Source organism: the organism of the source record quoted next, unplaced genomic scaffold, assembly GCF_019419815.1.
Source record: "Pyrus x bretschneideri cultivar Hongxiangsu unplaced genomic scaffold, Pyrus_bretschneideri_v1 Contig45, whole genome shotgun sequence".
In the NCBI taxonomy this organism is placed as follows: Eukaryota; Viridiplantae; Streptophyta; class Magnoliopsida; order Rosales; family Rosaceae; genus Pyrus; species Pyrus x bretschneideri.
Window position 1 is genome coordinate 2331567 of NW_025999779.1, and position 20527 is coordinate 2352093.

Below are 20527 nucleotides of genomic sequence, written 5' to 3' on the forward strand. Positions count from 1 at the left end.
AATTGCAAAAAAACAAACATTCAAAGATCAAATAACGAGACAAAACTTTTCGATGGCTATAAACGAAAAATCACGATTTAACGGTTATTTTAACTCCGATTTTGATGATTTTTTACAGCTACACTCCTTGACCCTATATGAATACAATGAATGAATTCGATCTTCAATTTAAAATATTTACACTAGTGGATACCACAAAATCTTATGTTATACTTGATGAAAGTATAAATAAACTCTTTAAGTGTTAGTAAATCTATCGTTTTGATGGGATAGGCATCCTACGAAACTAATTTCAATGATCCAACCATCAAACTTGTTTATATATACTTCAAGATCACATACACCAAAAATTGCAAAAAACAAACATTCAGAGATCAAGTAATGAGACAAAACTTTCGACGGTTATAAACGAAAAATCACGATTTAACGGTTATTTTAACTCCGATTTTGATGATTTTTTACAGCTACACTCCTTGACCTTATATGAATACAATGAATGAATTCGATCTTCAATTTAAAATATTTACACTAGTGAATACCACAAAATCTTATGTTATACTTGATGAAAGTATAAATAAACTCTTAAGTGTTAGTGAATCTATCGTTTTGATGGGATACGCATCCTACGAAACTAATTTCAACGATCCAACCATCAAACTTGTTTATATATGCTTCGAGATCACATACACCAAAAATTGCAAAAAAAAAACGTTCAGAGATCAAGTAATGAGACAAAACTTTTTGACGGTTATAAACGAAAAATCACGATTTAACGGTTATTTTAACTCCGATTTTGATGATTTTTTACAGCTACACTCCTTGACCTTATATCAATACAATAAATTAATTTGATCTTCAATTTAAAATATTTACACTAGTGAATACCACAAAATCTTATGTTATACTTGATGAAAGTATAAATAAACTCTTAAGTGTTAGTGAATCTATCGTTTTAATGGGATACGCATCCTACGAAACTAAATTCAACGATCTAACCGTCAAACTTGTTTATATATGCTTTGAGATCGCATACGCTAAAAATTGCAAAAAACAAACATTCAAAGATCAAGTAACGAGACAAAACTTTTCGACGGTTATAAACGAAAAATCACTATTTAACGGTTATTTTAACTCCGATTTTGATGATTTTTTACAGCTACACTCCTTGACCCTATATGAATACAATGAATGAATTCGATCTTCAATTTAAAATATTTACACTAGTGGATACCACAAAATCTTATGTTATACTTGATGAAAGTATAAATAAACTCTTAAGTGTTAGTGAATCTATCGTTTTGATGGGATACGCATCCTACGAAACTAATTTCAACGATCCAACCATCAAACTTGTTTATATATACTTCGAGATCACATACACCAAAAATTGCAAAAAACAAACATTCAGAGATCAAGTAATGAGACAAAACTTTTTGACGGTTATAAACGAAAAATCACGATTTAACGGTTATTTTAACTCTGATTTTGATGATTTTTTACAGCTACACTCCTTGACCTTATATGAATACAATGAATGAATTCGATCTTTAAGTTAAAATATTTACACTAGTGGATACTAAAAAATCTTATGTTATACTTAATGAAAGTATAAACAAACAAGTGTTAGTTAATGTATCATTTTGATGGGATACTCATCCTATGAAACTAATTTCAATGATCCAACCGTCAAACTTGTTTATATATGCTTTGAGATCGCATACGCCAAAAATTGCAAAAAACAAACATTTAGAGATCAAGTAACGAGACAAAACTTTTCGACGATTATAAACGAAAAATCATGATTTAACTGTTATTTTAACTCTGATTTTGATGATTTTTTTACAGCTACACTCCTTGATCCTATATGAATACAATGAACTAATTTGATCGTCAATTTAAAATATTTACAGAAGTGGATACCACAAAATCTTATATCATGATGATCTATGAAAATTGAGGATTTTGTAAAATGAATAACATGTAAGCTTTGAGTTCCATTGGTAAGGTTACATGGTCGTTTAGATTTTTACAACCCTCCAAATCTCATGAACAATGTTATTTATTTGAGTGAAAAATTAATAAAATTAATAATAATTATTGTAGAAGTGTGAAAAATGTAATCACTCGTAATGAAAAGCTTTATAAGTTTCATTAAGCGGTCAACTCCGAAATTTAGTATGTATATATACTAATTTAGTATTATGTTTTACATTTTTTTGGGGTCAAATTATGTTTTTCATTTTCATTTTATTGATTTAAAATATATTTTTCTTAACGGGTAACGGATCGGGTCATATTACCTGAAAATATTAACGGGTTGATTTCGGGTCGGGTCATATTACCCGTTTACTTTAACAGGTATTACACGACACGACCTGTTAAACTATCGGGTATGACACGAAAACGACACGAACACGAGAAACACGACACGAATGCCAGGTCTAGGTGGCATGTGGCCAGTGGGCCGACACTGCCTTTTTAAGTTAAATTCGATGTTCTAATTTTAATTTGATAACCGTTTGTTATAGTTCAATAGTTTGAACCTAGTATGGAATACTACGCTACTTGACCATTTCATGATTCGACGATCCGACCATTGGATCGTCACCAAACTTTAATATGTTATAGTACGTAATAATAGGAACTGACGGATTGGGAATCTGACGTATGGATCTTCCCAAATTGAATTTCTAAGTTTGTAAAACAAACGTTGATAGCAACCTAATTCTAGCAATTGACGGAGATCCGACTGTTGGATCATAAAGAAGTTTTAGCATGTTGTTCTAGAAGCATAGTGTGGATTTTGGGAAGTTACAGATTGGAAATCCATGGGCAGATGTTCTAGATTGACTTGTATGGGGTTGTGGACCCTCCTTAGCATTTTTCGACGCCCTGATTCCAAATTCACATTCCGTTTTCCCAAATATAATTGTTTTAGAGGAGTTTTACTCATGAGTCCAAATATTATGCTTAGGTGCAATTATTATCGATGACTTCGGCTATTCTAGTTCGAACGGGTTCGACTCGACGACATGATCTGTGAGTGGGTCTTTACTTTTAATATTATATATCTATTTAGTTTCCAATTATACATTTGAAAAAGAATCTCCTATGCATGCTTGGATTAGACTAATGCATAAGAATTAGCGAAATAACAGAAAGTTTTGAAATTATCAGAAATCCTACAGGATGCACATGTATGCGCATTTTTATGGGGTTTTGATTATGGCCATGAGTAATATCTTATTTATTACTATTATGTTGACTAGAATTATGGAATTAGTTTCATGACTATATTGGTGTTATTTGCTCATTGTTTGTTGCACCGATGTTGGTACTCGGGCCAGGGCCAGTCTTTCACGTATATGTGCACATTGCACCGTACGCTCACTTTAGATCCATTGTAGGTGCCAGTCCTGTCGTAAAATTTGCAATAGGCAACTCCGACTCGAATGTGCTGCGCATAGCACCAGACTTCACGTGATTATAGTACTAGAGTGTATATTATGATTACACCTAGTCATGTTCATGTCAGAATAGCTCTGCATGAACTCGTGTGTCAGCATGTGTCGATGAGCACTCGTTATGATATGTTTGCTTATGCGAGATTATGTGATTACAGATGTCTTGCGTATTGATGAAGTATTGTGCCTTATTGAATTATTGGGATTTTGCGGGCTATGGTAAGTATTTTCATATTATACGTAGTATGTATATTTTGGAAATTATACTTGTTTTACGACGAGGGGTTATTAAAGTTTTCAGAAAGGTTTTTATAAAGCTTTATTTTTAGGCCCACTCACCCTTATTTTTCGCCCATCCAGGTTTTATTGCTGAGCTTACATGTCGACGAAGATTCTTGGCAAATCTTGGTGTAGACGATTACCTTCTATGGTATAATTCTCACCCGAGTTTACTATACTGTACTGTACTTATACTCTGTCATCACGTGTGAAATGAGTTCATTCTCGCTCACAATGCACTCTTATATTTAGGCACTTTTAGGTTTAAATTTATTCACATTTTCTACTACACTACACTTTATGGCTTCGTTACCTTCTAGGCAGCAAAGCTCTATTCGAATTTCCAAGTGGACATTCCAGGTCTGGGTGTGTCAATTACCATTGGCAACACTCATGAACATGGACAAAGCTACAAATCTATATGAATAGAGGAATCTTCAAACAACAAAGTCACGAATTAAAAAGGCTCAAGAATTTACTAAACAAAACACTTATATATTAATCCATAAGATTTTTCCTACAATATAAAACAATATCACTTGACGCATTTTTTTAATTACCAATACCATTAAATATCTCTTTCTATAAAACTAACCATGTTATTATTCATCTATTGATCTCCCATCCAATTTTCAATTGATTCTTCAAAAATTTCATAGCCGTTATCTGCATCCTTTTTATTTAAAAAAAAAAAAATTGAGTGGGGCCATCCACTCCCTCTGAGCCCAACATGGCTCCGTCCATGCTCACGAAAGTTTTGGTGAATGATTTTAAGGCCTGTACCTGTCTAGAATCACAAGTCATATGTTTAGTAGTACCATAATCAATTATCCATGTATTATTCGTAACAAATGTAAAAACTTGAAAAGCCTTACAAGTTACAATTGATCATACTCTCATGTCTTGTTCGGTTGGATTAATTCAAATGGACAAGAACGATGTCATTGGGCTAAGTGAGTTGGGTGCAACGCAGAAGAATGATGGATAAGGCCCAAATTTGCAATCAAATCAAGCCATCTCCAATCGGGCTAGCCAAAGGGCTATAGGCCAAAACGTGATCCATTTTGACACAAAACTCATCTCCAATGAAGGGTTGGCCAAAAACTTTTGGGATCCACAAGGCCAAAATCCAGCCAAATGGCCAGCAAGCTGGGCAAACACAGCCAGCTAGCCTGAAAAGTCAACAACCCACTTGCTAGCTGACATTGTATAAAGATTCTACACTTAGTACATAGACAGAAGAGTATTGCTAACAGTTATTAGAAGGATTGAAATTACGATATAGGAAATTGTGTACTATTAACGATGTTGCCCAAAAGGTAGAACATGAGCGTGATCAAGGCGTTAATCGGATAATTTATGTGTATTTCCCAATGGGGTCATGATGGTAATATTGCACCCTTGGGAATTTGTTACTTGCTTATCAAGACAACAGTCAGTTGCCGGAATTGAAGGATGCAGACCGTAGTATTAATAACTTATTTGTTGGATTTGTTAAGCAAGTGGACAAGTAAGCCCGTTACTTTAGTATATTTATTTATTTATTTATTGCTTGGGCTTGACCCAAAGATACTACATGTATATTCTCAGAGTATGTGACATTACAAATGCATAGGTGAAATTTTTCTATGTTCGGTTTTGATTTCAGTACAACTATTTTAGTTCTACGTTATTGTATATAGGTGTTTTTTTTAAAGTTGTTAAATATTTATTTTTGACTTTATATTTTTATACAGGTATTGCATTATAGTATTGTACCGAAGGAAAAGAAAAGTTTGAGTTTGGAGTCATGAAAGAGGAATCATTGCAATCCGATCGCGACAGAATGACATTCTCTTTTATGCAACCGCTCTAGCTCGATTTTTTCTAATATATTTTCTTTCTATCTTTGAGTATTTTATGTATAACAACTTATTTCAAATTTCGGGGATGAAATTTTTTAAGATGGGTAGATTGTAATAACTCGCCCCTAATTTTATGATTTTATTAATTTTAAAAGAGTGAATTGACAAAAATACCCCTAGAGGCAACATTGTTGACTTTCGTTGACCGTTACTTTGTGATATGTATGAGCTATTATTTTATTCTATTCTCGAAGTACTTAACAGTACGAACATGTAGACGCAAGCAGAATCAAATTCAAGTTACAACGAAAATTTTACGAAACTACGAGAAAGAAAGGCAAATTGGTAATTTCACGTTGCGAATGACATATTTTGTCTTTCTTTTTGTAGCCTTGTTTTGTGAGCCAAGTGGGGCCCACACCATTGCTCTTGCTCTCTCCCGTGTCTCTTCCTATATTTCTGAGACCTCTCTTTTGCTGCCACCTCATTTTTCTTCTTCATCTCTTTAACTCTCTCTTCCCCACCACTCCTTCTCCTTTGTAAAGCCGAGGAAACCACACAACCATCCCATTTTCGGCGAACTCCAAACTCCCATCACAATCTCACCATCATCTCAGTGTCTCACGAAACAAGGAAATGAGGGTGGTAAACTCCCTTAAACCTATCATTTTTCTCTTTGTACAAAAATGCACAGCGGCACCACCTCGCCATACTCCGGTGAGCCTCACAACCAAACCACCTCCACATCACTCCCTTCACTACTTTGTACGGCCATAATCAAAGGACAGAGCTTTGAGTTCACTATCTTTCCCTCGTTTCTCTCTCCTTTGTAAGCTAATGGAACCACCATCAATGCCATGTTTCCCGGCGAGCTTCTTGAACTTCCGACCAAGGTAAGCCTCGGGTCACCTCCGTCCTTCCTCCTTTGTGATTTAGAAACAATATTAAGATGTTGGATGTCTAAATTGGTGAGGTTTGATACAAAAACACGACTAGGAGGAAAAAGTTCCCCGAATTCCAGCGAAATCCGTGACCATTTGGTTACTTTCAAACGTTATTTATGGCCATCTTTGGCCACAAGTCAGTCCCATTTAGGTATATATCGATTCCCCTCATTCCCAGCTTCACATCTATATATAAATTACTGTTTATGGTTAAGATTTGAGCTCGTTTGAAGCTTTGAAAGTTGGCCCTGCAACCTGCAAATTTGCAGGCTTCGCAAGGGAGGCGAGTACCAGTGTACTCGCAGGCACATGGGGAGCCACTGCTAGTGGCGCATGGCTTCCAATGCAGCCATCTTGTGGCGGTGCGTAGAAGAACCCAAGGTTCCTTTTTAGGTTTCTTGACGTGCCAAACCTAAATCTGCTCTCCGTTTTTCAAAATTCAATTGTTTTAAAATAGTTCCTTTATTAACCGTACTTTGTACTAAAACTCGTTTATACGTTAAATATTTACATAAATGGTTTCGTTTCTAGGTGAAGCGCATCGACAACATGATTTGTGAGTGGGTATTTTCTTTTATATAGTGTGTGTGTGTGTATATATATATTTGTTTAGTTTTCACATATATATTTAATAATGAATTTTCTATGTGATTGCCATAATTAAATTAATGTCTATAAGAAAGATCGTAATGCTGAGAATTATGAAATTATTCTGAATCCTACGGGATGCACATGTATGCGTACTATTATGGAATGCCTTAATTATATTTGCAACCACAAATATTGTTATGTTGACTAGAATTATCGATTTACCGTTGCATGATCATATTTACGTTATCTGCTCAAGGTGTGCTACATTTGTGTTAGTACTTGCCTGGGCTAGGGCCAGTCTTTCACGTATATGTTCACATCGCACCATACGCTTACTTTGGATCCATTGGAGGTGACAGCCCCATCTTGGATTGCTATAGGTAATTAGGACTCGTATGTGATGCGCATAGCGCCAGTCTTCACGTGATTGTAGTACTATAGCGTAAATCATTGTTACACCCAGCCTTGTTCATGTGAGAATACCTCAGCATGAACTCGTGTATTAGCATATGTCGCTGAGCACTCAATAAGATATGTTTGCTTATGCGAGATTATGTGATTACAGACGTCATGTGTTTATTTACGAAATATTGTGATGTATTGAATTCTTGAGATACTGCAGGTTACAGTAAGTATTTTCATACTATACGTAGTCTATATTTTAGAAATTATACTTATTTTACGGCGAGGGGTTTTACATTTTGAAAATTTTTTACAAAACTTTATTTTTAGGCCCACTCACCCTTGTTTTTCGCCCCTCCATGTTTTAATGGCAGAGCTTTTGTGTCGACGAGGATTCTTGGAAAATGTTGGTATAGGAGTGTACCTTCAATGGTATAATTCTTATCCTACTTTTATTGTACTTTACTTATGCTCTGACATCACATGTGAAATGGGTTCAATCCCGCTCACAAGCGCACTCTTATATTTAGGCGTTTTTAGGTTTAAGTTTATTCTCATTTTCCACACCACTACATTTTATGGCTTCGTCACCCCTCCGAGTGTCGACTAGCACAGCTCGATTCGGAGTCCAAGTGTACATCTCGGGTCGGGGTGTGTCATTCTATACACCTTAAACACTCTTTTAATATTTAAGTTGTTGTAATCTCTAGTATTTAAGTTGTTGTACTTTTAATATTTAAGGTGCTGTATTTCAATGAAGTTGTATTAAAATTAAAATATTTAATAACATGAAACTTAAAACAACATTTAACAAATAACAACACAATCTCCACTCTAAGGACAAATCACACTCAAAATATGTCCGAAAATCTTATTTTAATATGGTAGTTTAATTCAATTATTCTATAAAATTAAATAACAATTTCAAAAAATAAATTATTGAGGGGGCTAAAAAATAGCTTCCTTCGATTGAACATGATATACAAATATAGTTTGACACTATTCATTAAAAATAATTTTTTGTAAAATATAATCTAGACGGGTCTTAAAAAACTCATTGAATTGGAGATGGCCTCAAGCCCTGGCAATGAGCCTACACTGGCTAAAAAACAAATCAAATATTGTCTTTTCTCTTTTTCTTTTCTTTTTCTTTTTCTTTTTTTCTTTTTCTTTGTTCTTCTTTCTTTTTCCCTTTTCTTTTTCTTTGTTCTTCTGTCTTTTTCTGTCTTCTTATGTGAGAACGCGTGCAAGCCAATGGGTCTTGATTCACGCTTTCCGGCTTACTGGGCGTGACGGCGATGCGGGTTCAGGTGACAACTTGGGTTTGTCGGATCGAGTTCTTCAGGTTGTGGGTCGAGGTTTCTAGCAACATAGATTGCGGCTGTGTGTGGGTCGCTGGGTCTCGAGCAGGGCCGACCCAGGCCCAGTGCGGGCAGGGCGACCGTCCGGGGCCTACAAAAATTTGGAGCACCAAAATTATTTGGGTGGTATATTTATATATGTTTTCGTAAGAGTATAAATTTATAAATTTTGGTTTGATGACAAAGAAATTTAACTAGAAGTGGTGGTTTTGTCATTTGAAAATAATGAAGAGGTCTTGGGTTTAGAACACTACCTGTGTTTCTTTACTTTCTAATTTTACAAATTTCTTTTCATAAGAGTATAAATTTATAAAATTTGGTTAAATGATCAAGAAGTTTAATTAGAAGCAATGGTTTTGTTGTGATTTTCTAAGTTCGAAATGCTATATGCTTGTTTATTCTTTTCAATTTTTACAAATATTTGTTTGGTTGTTAATTTATTTTTAGTTACTAGCTAGTAGCTATGTGGGTTGCTTTTTTTAAATATTCATTTGAAATTCAAGTCTAATCTTCTACAATGAATAATACATAGACCAAATTCTTAGAGCAAATTTGTAAATCATATGACGTATCATCAAAAGGTTTAATTTAGTGCCTATTCATTATTTATACATATTAATTAAAGACTCGAAAACATCATTATTTTTTTAGTCTCATATTGATAAGGTTAGTAAATAAGAAAAAACATCTCATGATTTATACTATAACATTTTAATAGTTCAGATGGAAAACAAAACTCATCGTCTATCTACATATAAGCTTGGAGTTTTTTGGTTTCCTTCTCTGGATACAAAATAAATTAGTCTTTATGTGCTTCTAAATTATTGAGTTTGAACTAATTTTCTAAATATAATTTTATCCATGTCTTACATGTGAAAATAAATAATTTTCTTATATGAAGTTATGGCACATTTTTTGGCATTGCCCCGGGCCTAAAAAATCTTTGGACTGGCCCTGGTCTCGAGTTGGGGTGGTGCGACGGCAAGTGGCAGCATGGTGTGGGCACAAGTTTGTCGTCTGGTGATGGTGCAAGATTTATGGGTTCCCGTTGATCGTCAGGACGTAGCAAATCTTTCATAGCTTCAGATTAGAAGCAAAGGCAAATGGGTCTGGTTGTCACCCAATACAGTGAAACAACGCAGTGGGTTCAGGTCAATAACGACGGCGTCGCTCACTGGCGGACGGCACACTGCACAAACAGTGGCGGGCTAATGATTCTGTGCCCACAAGATTTTTTTCGAAATTTTTCTTAATCTGGCTCTAATACCAAGAAGAGAATGCTTTTTACAATTGTATATTGTGTCTCTAGTCATCTCTCAAGGAGAAGCTTCTAAGATGATACAATCATATCAATAAGGAAAGAACTAATTTACATGAAATCATGCTAAACTAGGAATCCCAAGATCATAGAAATATAAAAAGTCAACATAATTTAACTTTTGAGTTGGAACATGACAAATCAAAGAGGTCGTCACTTAATACTACAAATCAAAGGCGAATTTGAATCATTATTATGGCTAACCCATTATAAAACTTAGTCCACTCAGTTTTAGGCAAAAAAAAAAAAAATAGAGAACTTTCCACTGAGATACATAAGAAAAACGTTCATACGCTCATCATTAAGTGTTTGGACAATTTTTTACTTTTTAAAACATACTCGATAAGATATTTACAAAATTAATTTTAAAACAAACCAACAGGCGCACAATGAAGATATGCCACAATTATCAAGTGGGGACAACTACTACTAATACACAATTTGGTATTATCTAACGTCCAGTGGAATTGTTGATTAAGCATATCATGTTTGAATGTAGGGGTGGGCATAAAAACCGCAAAACCGCAAAATCGCATCGAACCGTAAGAAAAAAAAACGGAAAAAAACCGTGTTGACCGGAAAAGTCAATTTTGAGTGAAAAACCGAACCGAACAGTTCAAACCGGTTCCGGTTCTGGTTTCGAATGACCAAGAACCGGCCGAACCGAACTGAACTGTTTTATTAATAATAAATAAATAAATTATATATACACACACATGTCATGGTATAATAGGTTGAAAAATGGGTTGAAAAATTGTGTACAAGAGCTGCTGCTTCTTGCTTGCTCTCTGAAGTTTGAAAACCTGCAATTTGCTTCATCATTTTTTTGTTTGTTGACTGATTGACCAGTGCATATGTATTTTAGTTCTCTTTTTGTTGACTTGGTGCCACTACCAAAGACATTTGCATTAAAAAAGATGTGTTGTATGCAACTTTATGTAATCAGTTTTAGAAGATGTATTTGAATGCATAATGATTTGATGTTCAAATAATTTATTATTAAGAACCGTAAACCGACAAGAACCGAATCGGAACCGGTGTAGACCAAACCGTAATGCTCTAGTAATAAATTTAAGTGCAACCGCACCGAATCGAACCGTTAATATATTTCGGTTCCGGTTCCAGTTTAGGAGTGGAATCGCACCGAATCGCACCATGCCCACCCCTATTTGAATGTGGAAGTGTTAAATACTTAACGAAGGTCATTATTATTATTGAGCCGAACCCCTTAAGCATTAAAAAACAGATTACCATTTGGGCCCGTTTGTTTTGCTTCATTAGGTTTCACTGGACTAGACTGGACTAGCTTTTAGTCTAGTCCAGTGTTTGTTAGCATGCAGGGCTAAGATTAATGAGATTAGCCCGGACTCGTAAGGACTAGCAGCATCACTAGAGGTTCTTAGCTAGAGTCCCCAAAAACCATGGACTAGCTAAGACTTGCTTCGTTCCTCTGTCGCTTGTCTGCTTCCCTTCGCCAACTCCACCGGAAAAAGGGTTTGATTTTCCCAAAAAGAAACTCGATGACTCCGCCGTTGAATCACCGCGCGACTGCCACAAATGCATTGAAATAGCCTGGGCTTTCACACCCTCCGCCGTTGAATTGTTGACTCAACTAACCAACTCCCTCAGCAGGTCTCAAATAGCCGGGCTCCAACTCCAAGAAGAGTTTGGATCGGCCGGATCTGGGGCCTGAGAAGATGGCGGTGAATTGACAAAAAAGAAAAAAAACAAAAACAAAATCGCTCAAGACTTTAGGTCCTTCTTGAAGCTCGAGTACAAGAGAATTAGAGCAAATTTCTTCATTTTCTGTGACTTGAGATAGGAGGCAGAGAGGGAGAGGGTAGAGAAAAAGGAAGAGGGGGGACTGAGAAAAATGAGAAAGATAAAAGAGGTTGATGGACGGAGAGGTTTCTAAATTAGAATAAAATATGAATTGAATAATATAATATTATAATTTATTGTTATTCTGTTTTTTAATCCGATACTACACCAAACGCTTTACTAAACTAGTCTAGCTTAGTCTAGTCTAAGTCAGTCTAGATTAGCCCCAGAAGCTACTACAATCCGAAATAGTCTGATGCAACAAATGCACCCTTTAAGTTTTAAACAGGTACAAGCGTGTGCCCCCAGAAAATGGTCTCCATCCGGACTCTCCACTTTAAATACAACTAGTATGCAAAATTGCAAACTACAATCTTTATAAAATTATGGCTTACTTTAGCAACCACTGCTTAGAACTTGATTTTAATCTCATTTTGTTCTTTGTAACTTAAAAATCATCACTTTATTTTCTAGTACTAAAAAATTGTTCCACTTTCAATTGTGGACTCTCTCTTTTCTCCATGTAACTCAAAAGTTGCCCCCTAGAACATATGTAAAATTCACCACCCAATAAGACTATGCCACATGTGCCAATGAATTTGATTGTAAATTTCTACTATTCGTTAACTTTCAACAATCAGGAAATATTAAGTTTAAAGAAAAAATTAAGAATTGGACTTTTTTGTTGTTGTTATGCTTGTGTTGCAAAGAATTAACAGACTTAAGACAATGTGGTGCGAATTTTGAGCTTTATATGGTAGAATGACGATTTTTAAGTTTCAAAATTGAGTTCCGAGTGCAAGATGAAGCGAATTTTGAGTTTCAAAGAGTAAGTACTGGTTTGGTACTGAGGTGCTTTTATAAAAAGTAGGTATAAAAAAAAGCTGAGCTCAAAAAAGTGTTTGGTAAACACTTAAAAACAGCTTATTTTCACAGTTTTGAGTGAAAAAAAAGCTGAAAATGTGAAGCAGCAAAAATGAGCTTTGAAAAAAAGTTGAAAATGTAAAGTAATATAAATGTTGGATTATATGTTAAATGTTGGATTATGATTTCTTGTTAAACGTTGAATTATGATTTCTTGTTAAACATTGAATTATATGTTTAAGATAAAGTTTATAAACATTTTTCTTTTAAAAATAAAGTATATTTAGTAATTCACCTTTATTTGTTAAGAAAATTAAATTAATGGCATATATAGTATTATGTCCTTTTTGGTCATTTCACACAGTCACAGCTGTTTTACATAAAAGTTTACCAAACACTATAATACTGCTTTTTTTTCCAAAAGCACTTTTATAAAAAAGTTTACCAAACACTTTGCTGCTTTATTTCACAGCTGCTTATTCTCACAACACAGCAGAAGCAGTTTTTTTTCAAGGCACAACAATACCAAACTAGCCCTAACATGGTGACTTTTGAATTACAGGAGAGTAAAGCGAGATTAAAATCGAATTCTAAAGGGAGTGGCTAAAAGTAGAATCCGGATCCTCTTTGTGAGGATCCCGGAGATCCGTGAATCATATCTGTTCACCGTATATTGTGGAGTTAGAAATTATTATATTTTTATTTAAAATTAAATACAAACAGTACCTGACAAAAACTGACTACACGATATACGATGAACGAACACAATTTATGAATCCCCAGGATCCTTACCAAAAGGATTCGGAAAGGATCCTGTTGGGTAAAAGTAAGCATAAAATCATCCAATGACACTTTTAGAGGGTGTATTGTATGCACAATTTCAAACAGCAAGTTTGAATACTAATCCATCTAAGAGACAAAATTGTAGCAATAGTCCCTCAAATTTAATTCAATTGAAATAATGGTTTCTTAATTAAATATCCATATCATTGGTCCCTTAACTCATCAAAACGTGCAACTATAGTCAATTTTGTTAACTCTGTCAGAATTTTGTCAAAATGAGTTATGTTGGAAGGACCATTACTATAATTGAGTTAGAGTTGAGGGACCATTTCTCTAATTGGGTTAAAATTGATGGACCATTTCTCTATGTAGGTTAAAGTTGAGGGATCATTGCTACAATTTTTCTCATTTGATTTTCCATATTTGCCTCTCGATTCAACCTCATGTGCGTGGCACATGGCTCATTTTGACGGAAATTCTTATAGAGTTGAATAAAAGGATCATATGTGCACATTTTGAGGAGTTAATAAACCAATGGTCATGGATTTTAAGTTGGAAGACCATTACACCAATTAAGTTAAAATTGAGAGACCATTGCTACAATTTTCTTCTCTAAGAAATTATAGACAAGTGATTAAGCTTTCCTCTTCAATCCTGAGTTCAAGGTTCAAACCTCCTCCGTTAGTTTTGAAAACGATATATTTACATTAAGATGGTGAGAAATAAATTGATTGCGAACTCACTATTCTCGAAATTTAAGCTTATAATTTCTCACATACAAGTAAAAATAAATAAAAAAATATTACTAAACTATAATACTAAATGTTCTCTTCTTGTTAGTTTAAATTAGTAGTATTAAAAATAATAACAATAAATGAATTATGAGATTAAGTTGAAGGGACAGGGCAAAAATAAAACATATCATCGTGGTAATTATTTAATATATAGGGGAAAGCCCATTGGAGAAAGCCCCTAGGACATAACAAGTTTATTTTGAAAAATATTGTATAAGATGAATATGTGAAATATCAAAATATGTTGATTTCAACACTTTTGCCCTTCATATCTCTCCACGACTGGGCAAATCTCTTTTGGATATCGAAGCAAAGGGATATTATTCCCCTTAAAAAACAACTGAAAAAACCAAATAGGGGTCGCAACAATCTGCTGACTACAAATCCAAAAATGCAAATCCTACTTAGCCGCATCCTTTCAAAGATGATCGATGATTGCCTGCGTAAAGTCAGAAGTTGATGAAGAGCCACCAAGGTCAGCAGTTCGGAACTTCCCCTCAGAAATTGTGCCGAGGATCGCATTTTGGATCCGATCAGCTTTATCATGGAGCTCCAAATGGCGTAGCATTGTAACAGCACTCAGAAGCAGGGCAGTTGGGTTGGCCAAATTCTACGAAATTTCAATCAAATAATGAATTACGAGGAAACGTATTGATAAAAGATATTTCTACGGGAGAGATTCATAAGTAACGAAACAAATCGCAATAAAATGTAATCGATGATTTGAATCCTAGAATGGCTTTCATTATCATGGTACACCACGACATACCTCTGAGCAACAAATTTCAGAGCTTGCCTCCAATCCACTCATGGGACCAGATGTGCCAAACACCGCCAGAGTACCCAAAAGGATAAGAGGCCTTTCGGAATCTTGGTAGTGTAAAAAACAAATCTATGCAGAATCTCAAGCATAAGGCAACAGAAAAAAAGCGTCCAAAGCATTCAATTTCATGCAACTTTTGTTACAAGGAAAGACAATTCCTCCCATCCAAGGCCATACCAAGTTTGTTTCTATGTTAATCCTCTTAAGGAGGGCTACATCTACAGTTAGTAAATACCAAACTATGGGATGGAAGTTGGGACAGATGAGAAGATCCTCTCCCAGAAGAAAAAGACACTCGGGCCTAACACAAAGCGTTTTCCTTAACCGCAGAGAATGGATTTATATATAAAGTAAATTGAACGTCTAAAGGTTCAGGAATGCCAACCTTTCCAGCAATATCAGGTGCTGAACCATGTACAGCTTCAGCAAGGGCTATGCCTCCCTCACCAATATTGCAGCTGTAAAAGCAAGGCAAACGATGTCAGATGATTTGTTATTCTTATTACAAAAGGGAAAAAAAAATGCATATATACAACATACCTTGGCGTTAACCCCAAACCACCTATCAACCCAGCGCAAAGATCACTAATAATATCACCATAGAGGTTAGGCATCACTAACACATCAAAAAGTGCTGGATTCTTCACAAGCTGCATAAAACAAAATCATTAGATAGTGTCGGGTTGACTTAGTTCTATTCTTTTTTTATTTTTTTATTTTTTTTATATATATATAAAGAAAAATCCAAAACTACATGTTTAACGTGAATTTTTCCAAATTCTCAATGTATTGTTGCTAAAAAGCTGCAGGGCACATCATAAATGTTCACTTAGATCAAGGACTATGTTGCATTAGTTGACACCAAGTACCAAGTTACGCATGCACACAAATAGTATTTCCATAAAACTTGAATCAAGAAATTTATTCATACCATCATACAGCAATTATCGATGACGACTTCCTCATATTTGATTTCAGGGTACTTCTCTGCAACCTCACGACAACACTGAAACAATGACCAAACCAGTTTTGATATGAGCATACTTTAAAAGTGATAAAGAACAATAAAACTTATACATTAACAATTGGCGAACCTTAAGAAAAAGACCATCAGTTTTCTGCATAATGTTTGCTTTGTGAATTGCAGAGACTCTCTCTCTTCCATGGGACTTAGCATAATGAAAAGCATACTCAGCCACCCTCAAGCTTGCCTGACGGGTGATGATCTTGAGGCTCTCGACAACACCTCTCACCACCTACCACCAAAACAAAGAACCAAATCAAACTTATGTAAATTGAAAATCTGACTATATTCATCCGCTTATTCTGTAAACACTTACTTGATGTTCAAGTCCACTGTACTCTCCCTCTGTATTTTCACGAATAGTGATAAGATCGACATTGTCATATCGAGTTTTGTAGCCAGGGAGGCTGTAACAAGGCCTGACATTTGCATACAAATTAAGTTCTTTCCTTAGAGTAAGGTTCAATGAACGATGACCTTTCCCAATTGGTGTGGCCATTGGACCTTTCAAGCCTACCCCATTTTTCCGCACTGACTCTAAACTTTCCCATGTTAGGAAACTCTGTGTTCTAGGATCGATTTCAGTCCCAACGTAATGTTCTTCCCATTCAATTGGCACGTCAGCTTCTCTGAACACCTGCACCAGTGCAAATTGCGAACTGCATCAACACTTCAAACCAAAACAGAGTAAAATACAAACAATGGCCCTCACACACTGAATAGTTATTCTCCTAGGACACTGTACTGAGCACACACATTGCCTTTTCGCACTTGAACTATCCATTTTTGGGAAATGTAATCACATTTTTACGATGTGTAGCTAGCTCCCGAATTCGCATTTGCGAAAATGAATAAACACATCAACAAACAAAAACAATTCGGCTGGAAACTTTCACAATAGATCATATCATCCAAATACAAAACCGTTTTGAATAAACAACAAATATACATAATCGATAAGCCAAAATAATAATGTTATGTTAATTCCATTCTAATATTCCATGAAAGATATACTTTCCAATAGATTTCAAAACCCTAAATTTAACGTTGATTTGACTTGTGAGCGTGTGTATTGTGTAACACAAAATTATACATACAATCTTGACGGAAAAGAAACAGAATTTAAACGGAAATTTGATAAGAAGGAGGCGATGGACATCTGATAAGGACCTGTTTGACGGACTCGGCGATCTCGGGACCGATACCGTCGCCGGGGAAGAGGGTGGCTCGGATCGGAGTGGAAGCGGAGGAGAAAACCCTAGCTGCCTGAGATAACGGGGATGATGACGACAGCAAGCTATGGCCAGGGTTCGCGGCGCCGGAGAGGAAGTGGCTGGAGGCGCGCCTCAACAGGTGAGAAGCCATTGTCGCTGATTGTGTGTAATTTTGCGATCGGAAGAGAATGAGTCCCGACTTTTGGTCGTCTTCTTATAACCAAATGACCATTCTCATGACCATCAGAGTGGAGGAATATGTCTTTTTCTTTATTTTCTTTTTGATATAGGTACATAAGTAAAGACTTTTTAATGTGCCGGAATGCTCGATCAAACATCCTTGCATTTTAGTGATTTGATTAAACTTTTTTTTGTCATAATTTTGATGCTATAGACATATTATATTGTAACAAATTTCCTATAATCTAGCCTGTTGATTACACTCTCCTTCGTTAGAGATAATTGTAAAAAAAAAAAAAATGTTCGTTAGATTCAATTTATTTTCACAATAATGCTACGATTTAGCAATAATTATCTATGATTTAAGATATTTTCTTTCCAAAATAGTTCAAAATTTTTTTAAATCCCACAAAATCAAACATACCGAAATAAGTTTTTCTTTCAGTACATTAAGAGAATATAGGATTGAGAATAATATAAACGTACCAAAATAAAAATAATGTACTAATATTAACAATATGTATCCAATCAAACGTACCAAAATTACAAATAAGCGTACCAATTAATTCAAATGTAGCCCACACACAATATATACGTAATGTATTTTACCTAATAATAATTCGTCAACAACTACATTTAAAAAACCAGCAAAAAAAAAATTTGAAAAAATTACACAGAGCTTTTATGTTGATCACCAATTATTTGAAAAAAAAAAACCATTTAGAAAAAGAAATAATATTAAATGTTTGCATAACCACAAAAAAATTAAAAAAAAACTTTGATTTAAAAAGCATATCTAGAATAAGAGAAAATATAGTTTAATTACTAATATCTCCACTAAATAAGGAAAATTGCATCATGCAGATAAAAGAATAAATTCAAAAATTATTTTAATTTTAAATAATATAATAATGACATGTAATTTAGCTTAAGGTGACTATTGGTCAAAGCACTTTAATCAAATTTTAAAAAGGCACAGATGTTGAATCTAAATTATATAAAAAAAAAACTGTAGGGATTCTAATTTTCTAAAAAAAAAATTACAATCAATTGTAATATGGCGTTTGATGTACCAGGTCGTGTTCTCCACACATCAAAAAATTTCTCATATATAACAATATATTTGGAGTAAAAATGGAAAAATAAATTGATTGCAATCTCGTTAAATTTTTAGATTTGAACATAAGACTTAACACTTTAAGTGCATAAGAATATCGCTAGACTATAACACTAAATGATGCTTCTATTATCATTTTTTGTTTTATCCTTCTATACATAATCTGTCACATCCCGGCCCGGGACGGATCACTTCCCGATCCCGCTCCACCACCGTAGCACGATATTATCCGCTTTGGGCTTACCATTCCCTCACGGTTTTGTTTTTGGGAACTCACGAGCAACTTCCCAGTGGGTCACCCATCATGGGATTGCTCTAGCCCTCTTCTCGCTTAACTTCGGAGTTTCTACGGAACCCGAAGCCAGTGAGCTCCCAAAAGGCCTCGTGCTAGGTAGAGATGGGAATATACATTTAAGGATCACACCCCTGGGCGATGTGGGATGTCACATAATCTATTAAGATTTATACAATCTCACTCCTAAATAAATATAAATACTCAATTAGATGGCACATCAGGTCTTTAGTGATGATTAGAAGTAGTTGATGAAATTGTCGTCACAATGAATAAACGAATGTCTCGAATAGGAAACTTATTTGAAAAGTACATCTCACAAACTGACTGTGGTAAAACTCAACGTGAGACAAAACACATTTGGTTGCATGAAGTTATGTAATAATTGTTTATGATCGTGATGCCCTATTTACTTCTAAATTTAAGAGTTTTTTTTTTTTTTTCAACAAATTAAGGGTATTCAACTACTTTAAGTGTTTGCATCTTCAAATACACAGACAACCAGAGATAACTATCAAACATTTGAGGATATGTTGAGAGCCAATGTAATCCAATTTCAATGGTAATTGGGACAATTATCAGCATTTGATGGAATTTGCTTACAACAGTTTCCATGCAACCCTTGATCTGGTACCTTTTGATGCTCTGTATAGGAGATCTTTGAAATTCATATGACTGCTAGCTTTTGGGAAAGAACGGATATGGTGAGGGCTTTCAATTTTTGACAATAACATCCAAAAGTTTGAAATCCCATAAGTTCTTGGTAGACGTTCTTTATGTATTCAAGGACGAGAAGAGAGAGAGAGAGAGAGAAGAAGAGAAGGGAAAGGAAGAAAAGGTTTGTCGAGCGATGAGGAGAACGCCAACACGTGCAACGATGAGTTTGGTTGTTGCTCCCTATGAACCCCGAGCTCTTGCAAAGTTATACAGGAGGAATATTAATTCAATTACACAAGTGCAACAGTGGGAAGATAAATTTGATCGTAGGGTTTAATTATAGTGTTTGGGTTTATTGATAAATTTGAGTTTTATTATTAATTTCATTTTGTACTTAATAGTAATTGCAATAGGGTAAAATAGACAATTAACATCTAAAATTTTAATTGAGTGTAAAAAGAGGTTGAATAGGTTTGAATAAAACTTCCCATGCTTTATTTGTCGTTTAGTAGCACGTGATCGTCAAAGACTTATCATTAACAATTAAGATCCTTCTAGTCTTCTTTCTCGTGGGATTTTTTAAAGATTTCAAGGCCAGAACTTTCCTAATAATTTTGATATGGAATAGGAGCTGATTTCAAGGCTTTGATTTTTCCTTTTGAGTCGGAACTGATTTCATTCTAAATTTTTTTTTTTTTTTTTTATGATTGTCTATCTCTTATGCATGAGTGCTAGCATTTTAGAATTGGAACTGA

The 20527-nt window shown here is 34.8% G+C and overlaps 1 protein-coding gene across 1 annotated transcript; it reads right to left on the reverse strand.

Moving 5' to 3' along the window:
* Positions 1 to 14583: 14583 nt before the first annotated feature.
* LOC103934973 (isocitrate dehydrogenase [NAD] catalytic subunit 5, mitochondrial) lies at positions 14584 to 17779 on the reverse strand. Its single transcript, XM_009344741.3, has 7 exons — positions 17483 to 17779; positions 16629 to 16949; positions 16383 to 16544; positions 16220 to 16294; positions 15829 to 15938; positions 15674 to 15746; positions 14584 to 15075 (listed from the first exon to the last, which is right to left on the reverse strand). Exons 1-7 carry the CDS (start codon positions 17675 to 17677, stop codon positions 14884 to 14886), a joined length of 1128 nt encoding a protein of 375 aa, XP_009343016.1. The 5' UTR covers positions 17678 to 17779; the 3' UTR covers positions 14584 to 14883.
* Positions 17780 to 20527: the final 2748 nt, after the last annotated feature.